The sequence below is a fragment of the Chaetodon auriga genome, chromosome 21, assembly GCF_051107435.1.
Source record: "Chaetodon auriga isolate fChaAug3 chromosome 21, fChaAug3.hap1, whole genome shotgun sequence".
Taxonomy (NCBI): domain Eukaryota; kingdom Metazoa; phylum Chordata; class Actinopteri; order Chaetodontiformes; family Chaetodontidae; genus Chaetodon; species Chaetodon auriga.
The window spans coordinates 16,277,875-16,293,922 of NC_135094.1; the positions used below are offsets into that span (position 1 = coordinate 16,277,875).

At 44.9% G+C, this 16,048-nt stretch overlaps 1 protein-coding gene across 2 annotated transcripts in view; it reads left to right on the forward strand.

Annotated features, from left to right (window-relative positions):
• Positions 1-1,185: 1,185 nt before the first annotated feature.
• The window catches only part of mmp16a (matrix metallopeptidase 16a (membrane-inserted)), a 65,981-nt gene continuing 51,118 nt past the window's right edge, over positions 1,186-16,048 (forward strand). The window contains exon 1 of one of the 2 annotated variants that reach the window (XM_076761475.1): positions 1,186-1,791. In XM_076761475.1, coding sequence (XP_076617590.1) covers positions 1,666-1,791 — 126 coding nt within the window. In that variant the 5' untranslated portion in view covers positions 1,186-1,665. The remainder of the gene's footprint in view (positions 1,792-16,048) is intronic. The other variant, XM_076761474.1, reaches the window with a different exon arrangement.

Genomic DNA, 16,048 nt, shown 5'->3' on the forward strand with positions numbered 1-16,048 from the left:
GAAACCTCATTAATGGTGTGGCTCACCCAAGTTTCCTCTGGCATGCACGTGTGCACACACACACACACACACACACACACACACACACACACACACACACACACACACACACACGCACACACACAGACACACTCACAGAGGCACAGACATGCACTTGTTCTGATCCCTTGGAGTGAGTCTAAATCATTGATCTGGCTCATTAGACCTGACCCTTCTCTATTATCTGAGGAGATTAGAGAAAGGCTTTTGCATTAGATAATGTTTTGTTTGTGTATTATGGGAAAGCCGCAAATCAATGTATCATTCTTTTACCAGGCGACAGCAAGACAACAGTATGCACTATCCATACAAAGATCATTAGACCTTGATGACAGGTTTGCCTGTAACAGCAGGACCCTGAAACCTTTGAAAACATCAGATTCTCTCCAGTAACTGAAATGACAGTCGATGGCATCATCATCACCTCCTGGAAACAACGCTGAGGCACAGAGGAGACTTCTGGGTACCATAGAAGACTCACATACACTGAGGGTCTGGGGTATTTGAATAACCTCTGAGCCCATCAGCGCCCTCTAGTGGTCTTGAAGGATTTCTAAAACAGGTACAGTCTATAAAACCCACACACACAATGAGACAACATGCTGTGGTGTGTTCGTTGATAGAAAGCATAAAAAAAAAAATTAACATATGTACATCATATAGTGAAGGGAATTAAAAACCCTAATGTAAAGAACCGATGTTAAACATAAAGCACCTGTTTGATTTGAAGACCCTTTGTTCTCATATAACTGGGTGTTTTTAAGGACACTCACTGAACTAGTTGGGAAAAGGGTAAATTCGCATTATTAAAGCCATGCTTCCATTTTCCCTAATTTAAACCCATGAATATATCCAAAATAAGCCCAATTCAACGTTTTCCCAAAACCCCTTACCTACAGTGTAATGCTAAAAATCTGTTTGAAAGGTGGACTGAGAATTAGCTCTACATCTTTTATCTCTATATCTAAGTTATGACCAGAGGTTGCCTTTGTATTCTGCTAAAGTGACGGTGGTCCTGGGTTACAGAGGTAAAATTTTACAATGTCATGTGGAAAAACTCCACATTTGGAAATGTATTATAGCGTTAACTCACACGAACAAGTAAGTTTTAACACAGCGAGCCTTCCGCCTCTGTAAACCATTCGTAACAAACGCGGTCCGGACTGTGCGGACTGTTTATATACGAGCGCTTGGCTCAGGCTCGGGACGGGGGGGCGCTCGTGCCAGTGCGCACATGCGCACTCGGTGGGAAACACGATTGAAAACGGGCAGCTATGCCGCGCGCTGCAGAGAACGAGCTGGACGCGTCCGCTTGGAACAACGGCCGGCGTACCGGAGGACTCACCCGGGGACTGCGGGACCGAGACGCGGCTGACAGGCGTTAACAGCGACTCTTTCCCCGGGGACAACCTCCTCCTCGAACCGCGGCGAAAGCAGCGGCGCGAGCGGTCGACGAATCCGCCGCTTCCCCTCCTTCCGTCTCCTCTCCTCTGCTTTCGGCACCGCAAGAGAGACACCAGCGATGTTGCCGCTAAACGTCTAGGATTTATCCCCGTTGTCCGTTTGTTTGTACCGACTGTAAATAAAACTGCTCAGAGACTAGAAGCGACCACAGCGGGCTTCACTATGGTTTTACTGGCGGTCCGCAGTCGGAGATGTCTTAATAGCTGCTGTATGGGGACGCTATGCTTGCAGTTGTTGCTGTGGATTTTATGTGCCGTGAACGGAGAGGAGCAGCCGTTCAGTGTGGAGGTAAGAACCGGGATTTGTTGACATGACAGCATCTCACTAAAGGAACGAGAAACGTGCGTCCCCGCCATTACCCTGCTCATTTAGTCCTCTTTCCAAAGAAAGATGCTCTATTGTAGCTCATGTTTTAGTCTGTTGATGTTTCAGTAACAACAGGGTCTTTGTGAGATGCCCAGCTGGGTTTGAGTCCCATCCTTTTCTCCACTTTTGAAGAAGAATATGTCTCACAGCATGATCGTTTTACTTCTTTTCATCAGGGCTTCTAACATTTCAGCGGATCAGTAAGATAAATAAATAGTTGCTTAATTTCACTATAATTTAATTTGATAGAAAGTGTCCCCAATAGAGTTTAAATTACATTTTGCTCAACTCTAGCACTGTTATCTCCCCATGTAAACACTGCATTCCCATGTAATTCAATGCAAAGTCAACAGCAATCTTCAGTCAGTGGGGCAGAGATCCACAGAGGCTCTCAAAGCTGAGGTCTGTGTGCTCCATGAGAATTTGAAGCCCGAGCATGAGAGCCTCCACTTCAGGGCTTTCAGATAATATCACTTACTTGTGCCATTATAACAAAAGCTGCACACGCTGTAAGGCTCAATCCTGCTGAAAGAGATCTTCTGGGTTCACAGGCAACAATGTGGGCAGCTAGATGAGATTTGAAGTGAGGAAAAAAAAAAAAAAAAAAAGCTTTCTTTTCAAAGGGAGTTTTTATTCCGATCTGATAGCTTCACTTAATGGATTGTTAAAAGCCTTCAGGCTGCAAGTGTTGCACCAATAAACTTTAACACTCAATCAGCCTTTAAGACGAATCAGTGTTTATTCTTTTTGACTGTTTCTTTCAAGATTCTGCAGCGTGGACACGAGCTGTCCTCCCCCGGGTAAAGAGACATATTTGGGTTTTATCAAGGGCACATCTGTCTATTTCACACCCTCTTTTATTTCCACAGCAAATCACTCTGCTGTTTAGCCAAAGTTGAATGCAGAAGGCTATCATAAAGTGTTACACCGCAGCCTGCTGTCTCTCACACTCTGCTGCACACACACACACACACACACACACAACAGAGAGACACCACACAGGAACATCCTGGCATGTCCACTGACAGTCATTTAAGTCCTTCATCCACATACACCCTCGTGATTTGCAAGCTTGGCGTGCCACACTGTTCTCTTTGGAAAGGCCGGGAGCAGATTTAGTCCAGATGCTACAGGTTATTCGGTTAAAATGTCCAAGCTTGCATGACAGAAAGTGAGCGAGGTGTAAAGAGATTTGTCCTTTGTCCTCAGTTGATACGTCTTAGGTCATTTCCAGTTGACCATGTTCCCTAAATATGACCAAAATAACCTTAACTCTGGGTCAGTCAGGCGTCAAAACCCATGCTTTTCAATAAGATCCAGCCTCCAGATCAGTAACAAGCAGTTATTGATTGTGGCTGTTATAACAATCTTTGCTCCGCATTCCCCTCTCCCTCATCTTCAAACTGTAATTCCTTTTAAACGCATCAGACGTGTGCTTGTCCCTGTGGATTAAAACACAGGCGACACCAAACCTTTGAACTTTTCACAGAAAAAATATCAGAGTACTCATCAGCGCACGTCTGCGCGTATAAGAGTCGAAGTATCATAAAATGCGATGCTCTGAATGTATGTTGATGGCAGCCCCCTGCTGTGCCTGTCATGTAGGATGCTGCTGCGCTCACGCTTGTCAGTGGATTATCCTGCCAAGAGAAAGGAGCTTTGAACAAATGTGGTTACAGTAGTTTCATATCTGTGATCACTGTGTTTTCAGCTGGCTGACAGGATTTCAAAGCTTCCATTCTGGGCTTTTTCCGCTGTAACGTGAGCCATTTATGGCCCCTAATTTAACCATCATTATTGTCTCGGGCATCCCAGAGGTGAGACAACTCTAAGTGCTGCCGGAGAGAGTAAGATGCTTGTTTTATCCCTGTTATCTCCAGCGATTGAGGTGCCCTTGAGCAAACTGGAAACTTTAAACTACCAAACATCAGAGTGAGGCTGTGCTGGGCGGCTTCAAGGTGTCAGTCAGCGTAGGACATATGTGAGCATTAAAATGCACACTCAGCTGACTGAATAAGAGCTCTAAAATTGGGAAAAACGAGCTTGATCTGACCCTTAGAGGCAGTTGAAACAGGGCAAAGCTACACTGTATCGTGACATGTGTCCTACTCTACAGCGTCCTGCTTTGAAAGCTCCACCCAGCAGCTTTATGGTGTAGTTGGACAGCACACAGCCAGTGGCAGGGTGACGGATGTCCCGCTGTGTGTCTGTGATGAAAGACTGTGGGCTGCGCTGAACTGGTTTCGCTGGAGCCACTCAGTGGAGATGTTATGACTGCGCGTGTGCGTGTGTGTACCACAGGTTACAGAAGGTAATAATGAAGGAAGAGATGAGTGTTGCCTCTAAATAACAGGTGTGGTTTGAGGTGGGAGGTCATCTAAACCTGCCCTGTAATTGCTGCTCAGACTTGCGGTCTTTTAGAAAACTTTAGCCTCTTGCAGTGCTGACTTCCTGGACTTGACTTCACTGCTGAGCTTACGGCGTTGTCCGTTTTCTCCTTTTCTGCCATTTTTCTCAGCTTTGGACGACGTTTTACCGACAGCCAGTGAGTACTTAAAACTAACTTGCGACACCTCTCTCAGCTCCTCAGCCTTCGTTTATCTGATTGTCATTTTCTATGCAAATTAGACAATGTCATCGACAACGACACAGCCACGGGTTAGTTCCATTTATCTCCTTGTGAGTATTAGTCTCTGTTTCAATTGATTTTAAAGGAAAAAGTAGCGACGTGGAGCATCACCCAGTGTACTCCGTCACTCTCTGTCAGGCCGCATGCTGTCGGGGGGGTTGCGCGAGCAGTCGAGGTATCTTGAGTTATGTGTATCATCTGTTTTTACATAACACGGAGTAATTAAAAGAGAGATAATGGATTTTTTTAATCTCTTTTTCCTGTCTGCGGTTGACGCTGTCTGACAGCCTGGAATTTCACTTCACGTTGCGTAAGAGTTTTCTCCTCTCAGCGCCACAAACGCACGGCTAGCCTGAAGTGTGTTCATCCATCCTCCCATTTTGTCTAAAGTGGTTGTTTTAAAGCGGTGCTTTAAGGCTTTCAGTTCAAGATACAGCATCATATTTAGGAGATTTAAAGGCCCAGTGCACTGCTGAAACTCTTAACCGCTGTGCTGGGTCTGCATTGGAGTGATGCTACCCTAAAATTTATGGTTTGAGCTTTGAATTCAGGCACCATGTGATATGTACATTTTAAGAGTTAGCAGTGAAACAGGAATATATTCATCTCTGATGCCTCTGTTTCCTAAATTGTTTGGATACATGAAATCCACATTGCATCACTCACAGCTGTTCCCGTGCTCTGTAGTCTACCTTCTTTTCGCTCTGTTGGGATTTGTGATATTTTGACTCATGGTTGATTTTTCTCAGCACAGTCGCTTTCTCGAGGAACATAGCAGCAGCGGCAACAACAACAACAACAACAACGTGGAAGTGCCAAAGCCTCATGAGCATCGCATTGCCTTGGTTACACTCGGCGTTTCGCAGGGAGGCATCAGGTGCAGCGCTCCGCTCTGAGTCACATTAAGTGTTTGATTCATGCCACTGTGCTCACCAGAGACAAAGCAAAGTTGCGTCGTCAGAGATAATCTGCTGTGCAACAAAGAGGACGCAAAGTCGCTCCGGTGTTCTCCCATCTGTTAACACATCCTGCCTCAGACGAGATGAATGAATTAATAAAAGCTGGTTTGCAGAGACTCCGCTGACAGTCGGCTGTAATTAGTAACTCCACCAAGGATTTGATGTGCTCGCTCTGTTTGTTTGTCTGTTAGCGAGTACCTCAAAAATCTATGATCAGATTTGTGTGAAATGTGGTGGGCAGGCCTCGCGTCAAAAACATTATTGAGTTATTGACTTAAAGCCACAACTGTGAAACACATACAGAGACCTCTGATGACATGTAAAGGAATGGGAACATTTCTTTGGGTGTGACAGTTCATAAAATGCTTTTCAGCGCTGGCTGTCACAGACGCGTTTGGAACATTGGCCTGCTTACAACGCTGGTGCTGCCCTCACAGTAATCACATTTCCAAAACGATGGTACTGGGTAGAGCTAACCCACTGTTAATGTGTATCTCCTCCTGGAGTTGTATTGTGATATGATTATATTGTTGAGTAAAATTCTCTTGTCCAGATTAAGGATTTGATTAAGGAAGAATCAATGGGTTTGTGCTAGTGCAGCCGCAATCCATTGGCCCATTAGCTTATTTTAGCATAAAGACTGGAAACCTGGGACACTTGGTCTTTTTCTCCATCTGTCCAAACCTCAAAAATACATTAACCAACACCTCTTAAGCTCTGTAATAAACACATTTAATTTTGTTTATTGGAACATCAATTTCATTATTTTGTTCTGTCCCATCTAATGATATACTACATATCGATATAATGAACTGTTATAAATATCATGATGTGGAGCTCAGCGGTGTCGCTCAGCCCTTCTGCATATCGTGAGTCACACAGCCCTGTAAGTACTCTGTTTCCAGCGCTATGCTAATGCTAAGCACAGTCCTGTCCAATGCATGCTACTCAGTCCTGTTGTCACTATGTGGGGAATGGTAGAGATTCATTCCTGTCACAGCTCTCGTTACCGTTTGGCATGCTCGGCCTGTGAGTGGCATCTGAATAATGGAAAGCAACTGGTACCAGTGTGTGTGTGTGTGTGTGTGTGTGTGTGTGTGTGTGTGTGTGTATAAACAGTTCTTTCACTTCCATGGATTTTTGCCCTCGCTTCTCAGTGTGTGTGTTCATTTGTAGCCAGGTGTGTGTGTGTGTGTCGTCCCAGTCATATTTACATGGGATGGTGGCTTCGGTGCCCTCGCTGCTCTCGGCGCTGCCACTGGTAACCGCGATCCTGCTGACGGCCAAAGACAAGACCCGAGAGATTTCTTTTTCTGGACCGCGCCGTGGCTTAAATATAACTCAGCACAATTCAAAACTGTGTCAGAACAATCTGCAAGATCTTATTTACTATTTTTGGTGATAAGTGTTCGCTGCCATGGTGCTTTTTGCGCTGCATTTCCCAGAAATCACTTGGCAGTCAGACAGTGTACATGGTACTTTGGTGTGTTTTTACTTGAAATTTCTCTTAATGAAGTTTGAATGTTCCTGTACTTCCCTGTGCCATGGTGGTTATCAGTACTTCTAATAGCTGCTTGACCGTCTTTGGGCTTTTATTGACATGAAAATCTAGTTTCCTTCTCTTAAACAAAGTCGATGCTGCATTATTGCTGTTCCAAACAGCCATGTTTCCCACCTACATGCAGTACACTTTGCATGTACGAGCTCCCCTCCTGTGTCTGAGCGCTCGCAGGCGTATTTATGATGGTGTATTTATACTTGTGCGCCTTGCCCTCCTTTCTCACTGAGCCATCGTATGGATTGCAAGTACACAAACACTCGCGCGCAGCATTCTTGACGTCATTTGGCTTTGATAAGAGAGCAGATTTCAGAGCCACTGGGGTGTCTGTGTCAGTCTGTTCACCCAATCTGAGAGAAATACACAACACCTGCACTGACCTAAATGATTCATAATCACACACACACACACACACACACACACACACACACACACAGTGGATTTGCTTGAGCAGCCACTGTTATGTATTGTTCCCAATCTTTCTCCCTGTATGTCAGCACAGTGTTGCTGTCTGAAATGTATCTTTGGTCACAGCTTACTGAGCTGTTAAATCTTTAATGTGACTGACAACTGCAACATTAGATGACGCCAATGGGGCATCGCATGTAAGGCTGTCAATGAAGCTGTTGACAGAACCGCTCAGGGACCGGCACGGGCACGCGTGTGTGCGTGTGTTTTTTTTTACGCTGCACAGTTTTGGGAGTCGTGTCAACTGTTGTGTTTCTGTGCGCGGCGATTAAAATCTTACAGCATCGTGTTTGAATATGTGATTACTGTTCGCCTGCAGATCCACAAACGCAGAAACCTGAATACCAATCAGCCGCGTGCAGGTTTAGTCTGGACTGAGATCAGATGGTGTCAGATGTCATAATCCAGACGCCATCGTTTTGTCATTTTCTAACGTCTTAAGTCACCGAAACCCCCGAAAGATGACCCACCAGTCGAGGCCCTGTTCTGATCAGTATGTGTGATCTGACTGTGACATTTTATGGGTGACATTTTTGTGACATTTTGTCCTAATGGGGCCACTGAGATGGTGAACACGGTGTGCATGGAGTATTTTTCGGAGCGTGTGTCTGTGTTCTGCGTGTGTGTGTGTGTGTGTAGGCGTTGAATATGCAGCGGTGCCCCTGTTCGACCCCGCGTTGCACCGGGGCCACGAGGCGCTGATGATCGTCTCGCTCTCGTCATGTTTAAAAAGTTCACAGTATGACTTCAAGTAGATCGGTTAAATTATGTGTGTGTGTGTGTGTGGGTTTGTGGTTACTGGTGTGGGCAGCGAGGCAGTGGTTGCCTTGACGACCCTGGCACACTCGCCAGTGGTTCGCCGTGTAAGCGATGAATAATTCAGGGTGGTCAGAGGCGGCAGGCTTTCCCAGGAGGCCGGGATCATGTTCCCACGAGTCACCTGTGCCGAGAGCTCCGGGCGCTCTCGGCTGCTCTGTCCCCGCTCTGTTTCTGGACAGATGAATCCACCTTTTTGCCCCCTCCACCTGCCACCACCCACATGTTTTGCCCTACAGTCAGAAAGATCAGTGTCAGATTGCTTGGCGTGCAGAGCTCTGCTGTGCTGAGTGCTTAGAAACACTGCAAGTGGAATTTAGATTTTCAGGAAAAGAGACATTTGTGACGGGAGTTAGTTTTGACATTGTCCCTCTTTGTCTGTTTCTTTTTTTTTTACCCACTGTAACCCTGAAATTTAGATGTGCTTATCACATGTCGAACCAATCATTTTTCTTCTGAATCTCCATAAATATCAGGCGTGGAATGAATCCATTTTCTTCTTAACATGGTGATAACTGGTCTTCTAAAACTTCAAGGCCTTCTCCTGCTGGTTTTCTCTCCTAGCGGGGAGCTAATTGTATTCATTCGGCATCGCTGGCTGTAAATCAGTCGCTGATTAGATGAGTGGAATGAAAACCAGGAGGGCTCTGAGCGAAGCCCTGACAGGAAGTTGCCCACAGCAGAGGAACTTGTTGGCATTTTGCAGCCTGCAGCCGGTTTTAAGGCGGCGTTTCTGTCCCGCCAACATGTCACCTGTCACACAGCTGTGTCACTCGACGTTTGCGAGATGGCACCGACTGGCATACGGCTCATAATTGGCCATGTCTGCTGAATTAATGTGAAACGTTATCCTGGAGTTTTAAGTCACTATTCTCAGTTTTGACACATGGATCTCCTGAAGCATGAACGTGTGCTAGAGTGTGAAGAGACTCATACTATGGCTTTAAAACAAACATGTAATATGTCAGCTGTGTGTTTGATAGCTCTGGAGACAAAAGAGGCTGAAACAGCTAAACTATAAGCCAAATGCAGCACTCTGGTGTTACTAATGTTGCTGATGCATACAGTATGTGCACATACAGTAAGTGTGTATATATAAACATTCAGGAACAGCGTGTGTACTCCAGGTGAGTAATACTGCGAAATATACGAGGCACAGTTTATCTCATCTGTCCCGTTCTGCCTTTAAACCTTCTCCGAGTAGCAAATGCTTGTAAACGCACTGACGCCTGTGACAAACCTGCTCTGATCAAAAGCATAAATAAAGAGATCTGAGCCTAATTACCTCCAGCGTCGCAGTGCGTGTCACAGGACCCGGGGTGACTGATGGAAAATGTTGCACAAACTTTGGAAATAACGCGTGATTCCAGGCAGACGGTCACAGAAAATGATGCATAAACTTAAGAGCCGACTGAATCAAAGTGCGTGCAGGGCTCTCGCTTCCCAAAGTTTCTTATGAGACCCAATTTATCAACATTTTACTTACTTAAAGACTTAAAGTCTGTGACACTAGCGCATTAAAGCTGTGGATGTTTTTAAAAAAGCTGTATCATTTGATCTCTCCCCAGTTTTTATACTTCTTATGAAATATTTAGCCTTTTCAAAGGCGCAGTGATATCAAAGTAGACCCTCGCTGTTGCCATACACAATTAATGCATGTGTGCATGTGCTGTCGCAGTAACCTGAGGTGACTGAGCTCCTATCAGCTGATTAGTCACAAACGTCAACATCAGAAGCCACCACACGCTGTCGGCACGTTTCAGGCTTCGTCTCATCCATAATGGAGTGTTTTTCATCGCCTTACAGGTTGGCCTTTTGATGGCACCCATCGGCTAATTGGTCCGCCTTCTGCTCGACAGGTAGCGGGCCAAGCCGGCTGGTTGAGAGGCGGTCTGAGGACGCGAGCGCTGTGGGTTCAGCTCAGTTCAGTGCTCGTGTGAAGCATCTGGATGAGGACAAGCGCTCTGAGTCACTCCGGTTCTTTCTTTCACGACTCGCATGTTGCTCTCCTGAAGTGCGACGCCTGTCGTGGAGGCCGAGTTCACCTGAGATGACTTCGCTAAGTCCGAGTCCTTTTAGGGAAGATATGTGGGCCAAGATTTTGAACACCAAGCTGTTTTTCTCAGAGTGTAACAAAGGTGAAAATGAAATGGCTGTGTGTAGAGAGAGAGAGAGAGAGAGAGAGAGAGAGAGAGAGGTGAGGCCGGGCGCTTCTTGCATCAGAAGCATGAGAGAAATCGACTTCAAAGTGGAGTGAAATCAAGTGTGGAGAACCCAAAAATAGCCACTGATGCATTTCAGACGTTTTAGCCTTCATCAGGACATGGTGGTGGACTCCTTATCTTTGCACTTCAAGAGCGCCTCGATTTCTGGAGAAGTTTAACCTCATTACAGCTCTCTCCTCTCCGGATGACTTAGACCTAGCAGCGCAATTATTAGATTACACGCTAGAGGCTTATTTTTGTTTCATGATGTGTTCACTTTTGGCCGGTTTCATTCAGCTGCATCATGATTTGGCTTCGAGTTTGGGTGAATGGATCAAGCAAACACAGCTAAATTATTACGGGTTTGTCAAAACATTTTTATTTCACAGTGACATGTATTTCCCCCCCGACATGGTTTGGATTTTCTGTAACAGATGAAGTCCAGTGTCATTCTTAAAGGAACAGTTTAACGTTTTGGGAAATATGCATTGCATTGGGTTAGCTTAGCTTAGCATAAAGATCAGACACAGGGGGAGACTGCTAGCCTGGTTGTGTGCAGCACCTGTAAATGTCACTAATTAACACACACGTGAAGAGGTTCAGGTTTTACTCTAGGTTATGTGCTTGCTTGATGTTTCCTAACGCGATGCTAAGCTCAGCTAACTGTCTCCTGGCTGTAGCTTCATATTTAACAGACATACAAGAGTGTGGTCTCAATCTTCTCACCTAGCTTTAGGTGAGAAAGTGAATCATTTCCCAAATGTGCAATTATTCCTTTAATGCTCCTATTCAGCTATTTCCTTCTTAGCTCAGCCTTCGTAGCTGAAATGCAGAAAAAGAGCCAATGTGTGGTGGTTTTTTTTTGTTTTTTTTTTCTCTGTCAACTTTAAATGGACAAGACCGTAAATGCACCAATGTATCATTTTCTGCTTTGATCCAGAGAACTGAGCCACACATTCATCTTTATATCCCCTCATTAACAATTCATGAAGCCTTTCTCCCCCCTCTTATGATCTGATGCTCTGGTCAAAATAATGATCGTGCCCAGATAACGCTGTAGTCCCTCTGATATTTTACCTCCAGCCATATTTGCAGTACTATCGCTGTGAGCTCTGGTAGCCCACTTGTAATGCAGCACCGGATGAAGTATGGTTACCATTCTGTGTCATTATTATTACAACAAGGAGTCCAAATTGCAGCTCTATCGAACAGCGCCGTCTATGCTTACGAGCTGCCTCGTTATCCGTTTGCAGAGGGAGGACGGGGAGGAATTTTCTGTCTTATTGAATAAGGAGGCTGTCGAGCCGGAGCCTCCTGCTCTCAGAACTCCTTACATTGGCTGAACACCGGGAGCCATAGATCACGGAAAGAAAGAGTGAATCAATGAGAAGGAGAAGAGGCCGGCAGAGAGGGAGGATAAAGAAAGAGATACGGACAGATAGGAGTGGGAAAGGTAGAAAAAAAAGCAACAGAGCTCAGTGCTGATTCAGCAAAACACAGTTTTAGGATTGACTGAAACGGTGGGAGATGCCTCCAGCCAGCTGTGTGCTGTGCCGTAGACCGTCTTAAATATCGGCTGTATTGTTTTAGCCCTTCCTCTATTTTTTCCTCCACAACATATTTGAGAAGCTCCACATCACTGACCCTTTCCTCTCTCATCCATCCCCTTTTGTTTGCCTCTTCCCAGAAGAGGCCATGGTCATGCTGCACGAGTAAAAAGTAAATAATCTGTGAATCATTATGGAGTCAGACTTTGATTCAGCCCTTCAACATTTATGTCGCGTTAATAAGTTTGAACCATGAGCTTCAGGGTGTGGATTCTGTGGCAAAGTTAAACATGTTCTGTGTGACTGAACTGAGGTAAGACACAAGCTTGGAAGAAAATGGGAGGAGAAGCAAAGTTTCTGCTCTGGGCTTTTGTCTTGAAGTGATGTGAACAGTGTTGCACAGACATTGAATGTTTGACTGAACAAGAACGGTTGCTCAAGGTTAGATACACAGCAGCTTTCTGAACTCAACAACTATTCAAAGTTAGTGTTTTACACAAGGGTATATAGCTTTTTTTGTACCTTGACCCACGCTGGGGAGTACAAGTCAGGTCGAAAAGTCTCCCGACTTTGTTCAAGTGCAGTTAGATACTTAATGCTCCTTTATACTCATGTACAATCAACAAGTCTGTGTGGGATTTATCATTCTATTTAGTTGAATCTGCAAAATGTTGCTAAAGAGAGACGGACACGGCGCCCAGAGTGGGTCAGCTGACTGTGGTCGCTGTCACTGCACGGAATCTTAATGAAAGTCATGGCTGCTATATTAATTTTTAGCTTTATCTGAAGCGGTGCGACAGCTACACCTTCCATATCCCATCTATATCTCTCCATCTTTTTTTCTTATGGGACACTGAACAACCCCTCACCTCCTGCACACACACACACACACACACACACACACACACACATACACATGCACACACCATCCAATATCCTGCCAGTGTCTGACTGACAGACATATCTGACAACAGTCTCAGCTTTCTCCTTCCCCGTCGCCTTTTTTAATACCTCTCTGGATCTGATAATGGCTCCATCGTCCGGAAGCGCAAACACATCACACCGCCTCACCTGACGGGGCAGTTTTGAGGTGGGGTTGTATGAAGTACTTATACATAGTTGGTGTATTACCTGCAGTAGATGGTGGTCAGGCAGCACTGGTGTAGGGAGCTAAGCAGTGTAGTGCTGTGGACGAAGGCTGCAGGAAAACATATTTTACCCAGCTAACAAAGGCCCACCTAGAATCATTGTCAGTTTAGTCATAAGCTGTTTAAGCGTTCGCTATATTTAGAATATTTACACTGTTTTGCCGCCTTGCTGTCAGAAAAGGTGTTATTTTGTGACTTGGGTGAATCCAAAATAACCCTTTAAAACATCAAGTCATACATTAACACAAATGAACTGACCGATGGAGGCAGCGGTGTACTAGAAACTCCCTTGTTCTGCGAGGTAAAATGACTGTTTTTGTCAAAGGAGTCTGGTGGTGTTGAGCATAGATGGATGTGACTGATTTTCATTTATTTATTCATTTATTTATTTTTTTGCTGGGCCTTTTTCAAGGTGGCTAAACTGCGTTTTGCCGCTGCCCGTAGCAGTACATTTCTTGTTATAGCTTCCATGCTGGTGCTCCTGCACACATTCATGATTATACAACAATGTTAAAGTCATGAATGCAAGTTCATTTTAAATGAATACATAGTTTCTACATGTTTTTGTCCGTCCTGAAGCTCGTGTTGAATTAAAACGCCTCTCTGCCGCCACAATCAGGTTGTGCAGTATTCTAAGGCTGCAGGGGTTTAGATTTTTGTTTGGCTAAGTTTGCAGTGCCACGTCTGAACTGTGTACTTTTTCATCAGTGCGTTTTGTTTTTTTCCTCTTTCGCCTTAAAAGCAGCACGGTTTTCACTGGGTCAGTGGTTACAGGAGAGAGCCAAACGTGGTCACAATGGAAAAACCTCCGATGTCAGAGAGGAGATGCGAGGGAGGGACGGAGATGATTACAGGACAAGAAAAGGGAAAGTAGACATTAGGAGGAAAAGGAAGGGCAGCAGAGAGTGACGTGACAGAGAGGAGATGTGGGAAAAGGAAACACGAAGCGTTGCAGAGAGAAGATCTTATAGCCTGTGTGATACTTGCGATACCTGCTGGTTTAATGGGATTTGAATGACTTAAGCTTTATGGCGGCGCTGCGAAGATGATCGTTAAGCACGCCTGTGACGGAGTGCGAATATAGAAAGTGAACATCGCTCGAGGTATAATCAAATTAACAATCATAAAACCCAAGATTTGGAACTTTAAACACATGTTCTGAAACTTTCAGGTCTGATCGGGGAAGTTAAAAATACGATTCGACGGATTAAAACAAAGGCTTGGATGTGTCTAATAACTGCCGTGTGCTCGAAATGTTTGCAGTGTTCGTCAGATTTAATTTAAGTTTGTGTGCTCACCTTTCCCAGATTCAGCACACTTCTTCCTCACTGATGAAAACATGGCCTCTCAGCTTTGCATGCTGGGTATTTATGACACTATTTTATTGTCATACATTTTTATGCAGCAGAGGCTTAACCAATCATTTGTGCCTTGTCAAACCTAAATCACAGTGTATGCGTTCAGAGCCTTACTTTACTTACCTTAAAGCAGATTATCACACCATGCTGGATTAAGAAGTAGAAGTGTAAGAGTGTGTTCTGTGCTTGTTTGTGTATGTATATGTGTGTGCAGCATGTGTGCACTGTACTGATTTTTGTCATGTTTTCATAGCTGAGCTTTCTCTCAGTGTCATCAGGCATCAGTGTGTGCGTCAGCATCCTCATGAATGTGTGTCTACCTTTGTCATAAGCTTGTGTGTGCTGTATATGTGTGTGTGTGTGTATGTGTGTCAGATTACAGAGCTGTACTCTCAGTACCTGAGCAGACGAATGGAAATCTCACCCATGCACCTCTCTCCTCAGAGGTCTATTCAGAGTGCAGAAATCTGACACACATCATAACGTTGTCACCCACTCATTGAGTGCGAGGGGAGGAGGTCGGGCCAGGGTGCACATAGAAGAGGAGAGGCGGTGGGGAAAGCCATGAAATAGACCAGAGCACCCAGCAGAGAAAGATGGAAAATGAAAGAAAATGAGGGAGCGAACAGGTGGAAGAAAAAAAAAATGACATATGAGAAAGAGGCCCGAATGTGCAGGAAGGTGCGAAGAAATGTGAGTCATGACACATGCGTAACATTTTGACATCTGCCACGCTGATGAGAGCTGGGCGTGATAAGCCGCTGTGGCAGTGTGAATCTGTGCATGTGCCTACCTGTAGACCTCAGGGGACAGGAAGTAGGCAGGCAGAGAGGCAGGGATTTGTCAGCGTGCCAGTTACAGCACAGATAAACTAGAAAGAGGAAGCACGGCTGAGATACTGTAGATTCTCTTTATCCCTTTTAATGGAAGCCTCAAAGATGTGTGTATGAGTGCGTTTTGGGTTGAGTTTGCTTATCATAGTATCAAGACATCAGTATAATTCACAAAAAGAGTCACGTATTACTTTCTCTGCAGGATATTATAGGAAACTATGGGACCTAGAAAATCATCACACACCATATCTGTGCAACAAAAACGAAGCTGGAGCCAGCAGCTGGTCAGCTTAGCTTAGCTTAGCTTAGCTTAGCTTAGCATAAAGACTGAAAGCAGGAGGAAGTTTTTGTACCCATTAAACAAAACGCGATTAACATCTGAATTTGTGAGATTTAAAGGTGCGGTTAGACAGAACAGAGCCACATTGCTCCCAGGCTTTATGCTAAGCTAAGCTAACCATCTCCTCTTCCCTTCCCTTTCTGTTTATATACACACTGCCAGAAATGAAATGTCCCCGAGAATAATATCACCGTTTGTCTACCGCAACCGAAAATCACAAAGATTGCCGTCTTTAGCTGCCGTAACAGTCATCTTCTCCGTCCCTGTTTGTCGCACTTAGATATCTGCAAACAGCCATCCAGCGAGTTTGTGAAGAGCT